Source organism: Perognathus longimembris, chromosome 1, assembly GCF_023159225.1.
Source record: "Perognathus longimembris pacificus isolate PPM17 chromosome 1, ASM2315922v1, whole genome shotgun sequence".
NCBI classification, from domain to species: domain Eukaryota; kingdom Metazoa; phylum Chordata; class Mammalia; order Rodentia; family Heteromyidae; genus Perognathus; species Perognathus longimembris.
In genome coordinates, this window is record NC_063161.1 from 161,921,914 (window position 1) to 161,931,083 (window position 9,170).

General features: G+C 54.7%; 1 protein-coding gene across 1 annotated transcript; it reads right to left on the bottom strand.

Annotated features, from left to right (window-relative positions):
* Positions 1-7,186: 7,186 nt before the first annotated feature.
* On the bottom strand, positions 7,187-8,823 carry Obp2a (odorant binding protein 2A). Its single transcript, XM_048349053.1, has 5 exons — positions 8,735-8,823; positions 8,472-8,542; positions 7,970-8,080; positions 7,395-7,496; positions 7,187-7,212 (listed from the first exon to the last, which is right to left on the bottom strand). The coding sequence occupies exons 1-5, from the start codon at positions 8,821-8,823 to the stop codon at positions 7,187-7,189; spliced, it is 399 nt and encodes a 132-aa protein (XP_048205010.1).
* Positions 8,824-9,170: the final 347 nt, after the last annotated feature.

The following is a 9,170-nucleotide window of genomic DNA, read 5'->3' on the forward strand; positions in this document are numbered from 1 at the left end:
CAGAGAAGGAGATTGAGATTTCCAATTCAGTGGTAGCTTAAATCAGCTATTTCTATTTTATCAGATATTCTTATGTATTTTGAATATATTTTAGTGGTTATATGTATGTGTTTATTATTTTTTCCTGTTCAGAAATGTACATGTTATGGTGATATAATAGCCTTCTTTATACCTGGCATATTCTTTTCTTGAGAAGCTACTTCTTCAGATGTTAATATTCTACTGTATCTCTCTTATTCTAAGTGCTGCCAAGCTAGGTCATTTTTTTCTATTTATTGCTTACTTTTAACTTTATACTTACTTCATTTTGATGTTAATTTTCGATTTATAGTAAAGGTATGTTCCTTGTAACTAGCACATGGTTTGGTGGTGTTAGTATTGTCAATTGCTACCCTTGAACTAGAGTATTTAGACTATTTATATTGAGTGGGATTATAAATATGGTTAGGTCATATATTGTCTTGCTTTTATCTTATTTTCCTTTTTGCCTCTTACCCTGCCTTCTTTTGTTTAATTGAATATTTTGTGATTTCACATTTTTTTCTGTCTGCTTTGCTTTCTACCCTACTGTAGCTTTGTTTTGTTGTATTGGTCCTTTTCATATACCTCTGATTCTGACAGTAGTTGTCTTTAACTTACCTCCAATTAGCATTGTATCATTTAATGTAGAATAAAAAATGATATGGCAGTAAATTTCCATTCATCTCCACCCACTCTACACCCTGTTGGCATCGCTTGTACTATGCTACCAGCCCCAGGCTACCTGGTCACATTTTAAAGTCATTGATATTCATGCTTTGCCACCCCTTCCTCCTCCTCTTTCCCCTTTTTCATCACATCGGCAATGCTTAAGTTCAAACCCAAGACTGACAGATGCTAGGCAAGTGCTCTATCACCAAGCGTCAAATCAGTTTGCCCTATTATGAATCATGCAGTGGGTGGTATTTTGTTAAAGCAGCCGGAAAAGGCTAAGACAGACTAGTGAAAAAGAACACCAAAGTAGACCCCTCTTTCCCTTAGCCAGACATAGACAGGCCTTAGCCAGACACAGACAGGCCTTAGCCAGACAGAGACGGGGCTTTAGCCAGACACAGACATGGCCTTAGCCAGACATAGACAGGCCTTAGCCAGACATAGACGGTGCCTTAGCCAGACAGAGACAGGCCTTAGCCAGACACAGACAGGCTTTAGCCAGACACAGACAAGGCCTTAGCCAGACACAGACAGGGCCTTAGCCAGACACAGACAGGTCTTAGCCAGACAGAGACAGGCCTTAGCCAGACAGAGACGGGGCCTTAGCCAGACAGAGACGGGGCCTTAGCCAGACAGAGACAGGCCTTAGCCAGACAGAGACAGGCCTTAGCCAGACACAGACAGGCCTTAGCCAGACACAGACAAGGCCTTAGCCAGACACAGACAGGGCCTTAGCCAGACACAGACAGGTCTTAGCCAGACAGAGACAGGCCTTAGCCAGACACAGACAGGCCTTAGCCAGACACAGACAGGCCTTAGCCAGACAGAGACGGGGCCTTAGCCAGACACAGACAAGGCCTTAGCCAGACAGAGACGGGGCCTTAGCCAGACACAGACAGGGCCTTAGCCAGACAGAGACAGGCCTTAGCCAGACACAGACAGGGCCTTAACCAGACACAGACAGGGCCTTAGCCAGGCACAGACAGGGCCTTAGCCAGACAGAGACAGACCTTAGCCAGACACAGACAGGGCCTTAGCCAGACAGAGACAGGGCCTTAGCCAGGCACAGACAGGGCCTTAGCCAGACAGAGACAGACCTTAGCCAGACACAGACAGGGCCTTAGCCAGACAGAGACAGGCCTTAGCCAGGCACAGACAGGGCCTTAGCCAGACAGAGACAGGCCTTAGCCAGACACAGACAGGCCTTAGCCAGACACAGACAGGCCTTAGCCAGACAGAGACGGGGCCTTAGCCAGACACAGACAAGGCCTTAGCCAGACAGAGACGGGGCCTTAGCCAGACACAGACAGGGCCTTAGCCAGACAGAGACAGGCCTTAGCCAGACACAGACAGGGCCTTAACCAGACACAGACAGGGCCTTAGCCAGGCACAGACAGGGCCTTAGCCAGACAGAGACAGACCTTAGCCAGACACAGACAGGGCCTTAGCCAGACAGAGACAGGCCTTAGCCAGACACAGACAGGGCCTTAGCCAGACAGAGACAGGCCTTAGCAAGACACAGACAGGCCTTAGCCAGACACAGACAGGGCCTTAGCCAGGCACAGACAGGGCCTTAGCCAGACAGAGACGGGGCCTTAGCCAGGCACAGACAGGGCCTTAGCCAGACAGAGACAGGCCTTAGCCAGACACAGACAGGGCCTTAGCCAGACACAGACAGGCCTTAGCAAGACACAGACAGCCTTAGCCAGACACAGACAGGCCTTAGCCAGACAGAGACAGGGCCTTAGCCAGACAGAGACGGGGCCTTAGCCAGACAGAGACAGGGCCTTAGCCAGACATAGACGGGGCCGTAGCCAGACATAGATGGGGCCTTAGCCAGACAGAGACAGACCTTAGCCAGACACAGACAGGGCCTTAGCCAGACAGAGACAGGCCTTAGCCAGACACAGACAGGGCCTTAGCCAGACAGAGACAGGCCTTAGCAAGACACAGACAGGCCTTAGCCAGACACAGACAGGGCCTTAGCCAGGCACAGACAGGGCCTTAGCCAGACAGAGACGGGGCCTTAGCCAGGCACAGACAGGGCCTTAGCCAGACAGAGACAGGCCTTAGCCAGACACAGACAGGGCCTTAGCCAGACAGAGACAGGCCTTAGCAAGACACAGACAGCCTTAGCCAGACACAGACAGGCCTTAGCCAGACAGAGACAGGGCCTTAGCCAGACATAGACGGGGCCTTAGCCAGACATAGATGGGGCCTTAGCCAGACAGAAACAGGGCCTTGGCCAGACTTAGACGGGGCCTTAGCCAGACACAGACAGGGCCTTAGCCAGACAGAGACGGGGCCTTAGCCAGACACAGACAGGGCCTTCGCCAGACAGAGACAGCCTTATTACCAGCCACAGACATTGATGGAAATGGTGGCTAAATATCCAAAAACACAATTGCAGCCATGGTATTCCTCCAATGACATCCAAGTCCTAAACCCAGAGATGTGGGGGCTGATCTCTGAAGGTGTGGGGGCCGGGGCTGAAGGTGTGGGGGCTGAGCTCTGAAGGTGTAAGGGCCAGGGGCGGGAGGTGTGGGGTTGGAGGATGGGGAGGACTGTCTAGGCTGCTGCTTTTGAGGCCTTTGCACCCCATCTGCCCCCCAGCCCTCTGGCAGGTAGCCCACATACCAATCAAAGCGTGACCCTTCTTTGATTGATTTGCATAGGTCACTACTGAAGCCAAACCTGGTGAGAAATTCCTTCTCTGTACCATCAGCTCAGGACCAACAGCCAGCTGCCTGCCCCGAAGCCCCCCACCCCCACGGGGCTGCTGTCGGGGGTGGGGGGGGTGGCCTCCCCCTGAGGTAGAGCAGCGTGGGATAGCTCTGCGCCGAGTCTGCCCAGGACACGGTTCCCTGAGCTTGTTGAGGACAGTGGCTGGCCCGCATTTCACACCCTCATGATTGCTCCGGAAGCTGCCAGTTGGGCTGCGGCCTGAGCTCCTGGAGCAGGGGAAATGGTGGCCGGGTTCAATGAGAAGAGACACCGGAGCGAGCGGCGCTCTGCAGAGGGAGGAGGAGCACCGCGGTCTGCCGTGTGTCTGCCCATGCCACCAGCTGGCGAGGTTTCAGGAGGGTCACGGACCCTGCACCCATTCACACAGCCATCGAGAGACATCCCAATGAGACGGACACCCACCAGGGACAGGACAGCCCGAACTCTCCCTCCTCAGCTGACCTCAAGTGAGGCTGCAGGTTCAAGTCGGGCCTGCACAGGCCAGCAGCAGTGTCCAGGAGGAAGGGGGCTCCAGGGAGGGAGAAGGGAATAGAGATCACGGAGGCAGCCACGTCTAGAACCACATGGGGACACAAGTCTTTCACTGGATGTCAAGAGGCACTTCTCATGGAGCCACATGTCTCTCTCCCTCGCTGTCATGGAGATACTTCTCCCCCATACTCCCTGTCATGGAGACACTTCTCTAGTGCCCTCCCTGTCATGGAGACACTTGTCTCCTGCACTCACTGTCATGGAGACACTTGTCTCCTGCACTCCCTGTCATGGAGACACTTCTCTCTGCACTCACTGTCATGGAGACACTTCTCTCTGCACTCGCTGTCATGGAGACACTTGTCTCTGCACTCACTGTCATGGAGACACTTCTCTCTGCACTCACTGTCATGGAGACACTTGTCTCCTGCACTCCCTGTCATGGAGACACTTCTCTCTGCACTCACTGTCATGGAGACACTTCTCTCTGCACTCGCTGTCATGGAGACACTTGTCTCTGCACTCACTGTCATGGAGACACTTCTCTCTGCACTCACTGTCATGGAGACACTTCTCTCTGCACTCACTGTCATGGAGACACTTCTCTCTGCACTCACTGTCATGGAGACACTTCTCTCTGCACTCGCTGTCATGGAGACACTTCTCTGCACTCACTGTCATGGAGACACTTCTCTCTGCACTCGCTGTCATGGAGACACTTCTCGCTGACACTCACTGTCATGGAGATGCTTCTCTCCTGCACTCCCTGTCATGGAGACACTTCTCTTCCCCACTCATTGTCATGGAGACACTTCTCTCTGCACTCACTGTCATGGAGACCCTTTTCCCCTGCACTCACTGTCATGGAGACACTTGTCTCCCCCACTCACTGTCATAGAGACACTTCTCTCTGCACTCGCTGTCATGGAGACACTTCTCTCCTGCACTCACTGTCATGGAGACACTTCTCTCTGCACTCGCTGTCATGGAGACACTTCTCTCTGCACTCACTGTCATGGAGACACTTCTCTCTGCACTCACTGTCATGGAGACACTTCTCTCTGCACTCACTGTCATGGAGACACTTCTCTCTGCACTCACTGTCATGGAGATGCTTCTCTCTGCACTCACTGTTATGGAGACACTTCTCTCTGCACTCACTGTCATGGAGACACTTGTCTCTGCACTCACTGTCATGGAGACACTTCTCTCCTGCACTCCCTGTCATGGAGACACTTCTCTCCTGCACTCACTGTCATGGAGACACTTCTCTCCTGCACTCACTGTCATGGAGACACTTCTCTCCCGCACTCACTGTCATGGAGACACTTCTCTCCTGCACTCCCTGTCATGGAGACACTTGTCTCCCCCACTCGCTGTCATGGAGACACTTCTCTCCTGCACTCCCTGTCATGGAGACACTTCTCTCTGCACTCACTGTCATGGAGACACTTCTCTCCTGCACTCACTGTCATGGAGACACTTCTCTCCTGCACTCCCTGTCATGGAGACACTTGTCTCCCCCACTCGCTGTCATGGAGACACTTCTCTCCTGCACTCCCTGTCATGGAGACACTTCTCTCTGCACTCACTGTCATGGAGACACTTCTCTCTGCACTCACTGTCATGGAGACACTTCTCTCTGCACTCACTGTCATGGAGACACTTCTCTCCTGCACTCACTGTCATGGAGACACTTCTCTCTGCACTCACTGTCATGGAGACACTTCTCGCTGACACTCACTGTCATGGAGACACTTGTCTCCCCCACTCACTGTCATGGAGATGCTTGTCTCTCACACTCACTATCATGGAGACCCTTTTCTCCCCCACTCACTGTCATGGAGACACTTCTCTCCCACACTCACTGTCATGGAGACACTTTTCCCCTGCACTCCCTGTCATAGAGACACTTCTCTCCCACACTCACTGTCATGGAGACCCTTTTCCCCTGCACTCACTGTCATGGAGACACTGCTCTCTGCACTCACTGTCATGGAGACACTTTCCCCCTGCATTCACTGTCATGGAGACACTTGTCTCCCACACTCACTGTCATGGGGACACTTCTCTCCTGCACTCACATTAATGGAGGCTCTTCTCTCCTGCACTCACTGTCCTGGATGTACTTTCTCCTGCACTGAAGATCATGGAGGCACTTTACTCCTGCACTCCTTTTCTTGTAAGCACATCTCTCTTTCATTCACTGACATGGAGATACTTCTCTCATGTAGTTTTCAAATTGACAACACTTCCTGGGTTCCTCAAAGTCCCTGTTGGCCCTAGAGCTCATCATTTGTAGCCCTAAAGCCATCTCCAGTCCTGCCCCTCCAATGACTTCCCAGACTCCTCTGCCCGAGGTCCAGGCTCCCCCTATGCCTCCTGGGGTGAGGTGCATCAGGTGGTCCTCCCCGGCAGCATGTGGCTCTATGGGGCTGTTGGACTCCATGCCCTTTTGGATCTGGACCCCACTCGGTCCTGGTCTCCCCACTTCCCCCAAGGTTTCCCTCCTGGCAGAGCTCCTGGGGACCCAGCCAGGACCCCTTCACAGACAGACGGAGCCCAGAGCCGCTGCTGAAGCACTTTATTTGCAGTCAAGTGGGGTCAGGCATGGGGGCAGAGAGCTGAGGGAGGGGTGGTCTGGGAGGAGGGGTGGGCATGCAGGTCGGTGGCGTGGCAGGGGAGGGGGAGTCCAGGGAGGTCCTGGTTCTCTGATGGCGGCTGCATAGGCCCAGGAGGGGCGGATCCAGGTGTCTGTGGTGGGAGGAGAGGCAGAGGTGAGGGCTCTCCCACGGAAGGCATTTGGGGCAGCGGCTGCACAGGGCCAGCTGTAGATGGGGATTTCCCTGCTCCCGCCTTCTGTGCCGCACAGTGCCTGCTGGGCGGCAAGGGTACCAAGGGCCATCACAGCTCTTCCTCGCCCAGCAGTCTGTGTGCATCCATGGGGGCTGTTTGAGGGGTCTGGAGGTGTTTGGGGGTGGGGATGGTGAACAAAAGACACAGGGTTGGAGGTGATCGGGTGTGCCATGTGTCATGTGTCAGCCCCAGCTGCCAAGGTTGGTTCTGCGGCGTCCCCTCCCCTCCTGCTCCCCGGCCCCCATGCTCCAGTCAAGGTGTACCTGGACCTGAACTTCCCTGCTCCCCACACAAACTCGGGGGTGGGATCGGGGGGGGGGTCAGACAGATGGGGAAAGCCAGGCCACAGCTGATGAAAACTCCTCCTCGGGAACTCAGGATGGCTTTTCCTCTCTCCCCCCAGGGGGTGGGGCCACTTACCCTAGTTATTCTCAGAGACGCAGGCATCTGTAGAAACAGAGGCACACCCAAGGGTGAGAAGGTGCCCAACCCCATCACACCCAGCCCCAACTCTTTCAGGGCCCAGACCTGAATGAAGCAGGGCCCTGTTGTCCTTGGGAGGGGAGCAGGGGACACAGTGGGGACCCAGGGGAGGGGCCTGGGGGAGGGGCACAGCAGAGCCCTCTCACCCTTCTGCTTGGGCACGTAGATACTCTCCTGCTGGAATCCTTTGCGCTGTGTGAATTTCTTAAATTGCTCCAGAGCCTCTGGGTTTTCCTCAGGGTTCTTTCCTGTGGGGATGGGGCTGGGTGAGCAGAAGGGCAGAGGGGCCACAGCTCTGCAAAGAGCTGGTGATGGCGGAAGGTCCTGGCTACTGACCAGCACTGAGGTTTTCACCCTGCAGTGGCTCAAGGCAGGAGTGGAGAGCTCCAACAATAGAAGAGGAGGTCTGAGGTGGGGACATGCTGAGCCCCTCCCTGGGTGACCTAGGGCTCCTGAGCAGGCCAGTGGGCTGGCACCACCGTGACCCCTCCATCCTGAGCACCCAGCCTTGGGGACTGAACACCGCCCCTGGCGGCCCCCGCCCAGCTGGCCCCCTTTCCCTTTCAGAGCTCAGGCTCTCCCTGGGCAGCACACTGTAGCCAGCACCCAGAAGCAGGCCAGAGCCTCACCCCAGTGCCAGGGAGCAGCTGCTGCCCATTCCACTGGCTTCCAGAAGCCCAGATGGTGGGGCAGGACATGACAGCCTCTGAGGGGCTCTCACCCATGAGCTTGGCAATGCGGAATAGCTTCCCTTCATGCTGGCCTTCACAGAGGAAGATGGCGTAGTCCTTCACAGGCAAACGCTCTACATTCATGACATTCTTGGTACTCACTGTATGAAGAGAAAACAGCTCTTTAGCATCTTCATTCCTGGAGAAAACATTCAAGGCCACATGAAGGAACAGTCTAGACAGTTTTGATGATGATTCCTGGCCAGCCTGGCCCAGGCCTTGCTGTGGCCTCCATCCAGATGGGAAGCCCCTCCTGGAGGGTGCCACGCCCAGCTGTGGAGCCAGCTGATGGACAGCAGAGGAGGTCCAGTGGGAGGAGGCCCCAGCTCCCGCCCCACCCACCTTGCTTTCCCAGTGGAGGAGCCAGGCCCACCTCTTCTCTGAACAAGCCCGTGACACCTGGCAGCTGGTGTCAGGGTCACAGGCACCCAGGATGGGGGAAAAGGAAACCCCCCTGTCCCCAGGGATGAGGCCCAGATAGGCCAGACTCACAATCTATGTATTTTCCAGGCTCATCAGTTTTCTTCATCTGAAATTTCATGTCATGGCACCCACCATCGTACCTAGAAAACAGAGGGCACAGTGCTCTCAGGATGCCCGCCTGGCCCAGGAGATCACGCTCCCTGACCTGGCATCCCTAAAATTCCCACTCCACCCCAGCTTCCCTTTGAGGGCTGCTGGGGTCTGTCACCAACACTGGAACAGGAATGGAGGAAACGTTTGGACAGAGGAGACCCCTGAGAGGTAACACTTACAAGATGGTGATGGTGACCTCCAAGTCCTCTCCTTCCAGGGCCAATATTTTCACAGGAAACACCTGCTTCATCTTATATTCACTTTCCATGTTCATTTGGGATGCTACTGCCTTTATGTGCCAGGTCCCTGAAAGCTAGAGCAGGCCCAGCAGTGAGCCCCACCTCCCCTCCCCCCCCCAACCCCGGCCCAGTCCAGACACACAGCCTGCAATCCAAACAGATATTCAGGCTCCTGCCCCCAAGATGGGCTGGGCCCCAACGTGTCTGCACCCCTGTGCTCAGTAAAGCCAGTCCAGCATCTCAAGATCATGCCCCAGGTGGAAGAGGGCATCTGCTCCCCAAGGATCTGCTGTCTTTGGGGTCTGGACCCAGTAACAAATCAATCTGTACTCCTAAAGGTCTGCTCTGTGAGAACTTCTGGTTCCAGGGCGTCACC

Coding starts and splice junctions, on each gene's coding strand:
- Obp2a (XM_048349053.1), bottom strand. CDS start 8,823: ATGGAAAGTGAATATAAGATGAAGCAGGTGTTTCCTGTGAAAATATTG. Junction 8,543..8,734: donor GAGGTCACCATCACCATCTT/GTAAGTGTTACC, acceptor TCTGTTTTCTAG/GTACGATGGTGGGTGCCATG. Junction 8,081..8,471: donor GCCTGGAAAATACATAGATT/GTGAGTCTGGCC, acceptor CTCTTCATACAG/TGAGTACCAAGAATGTCATG.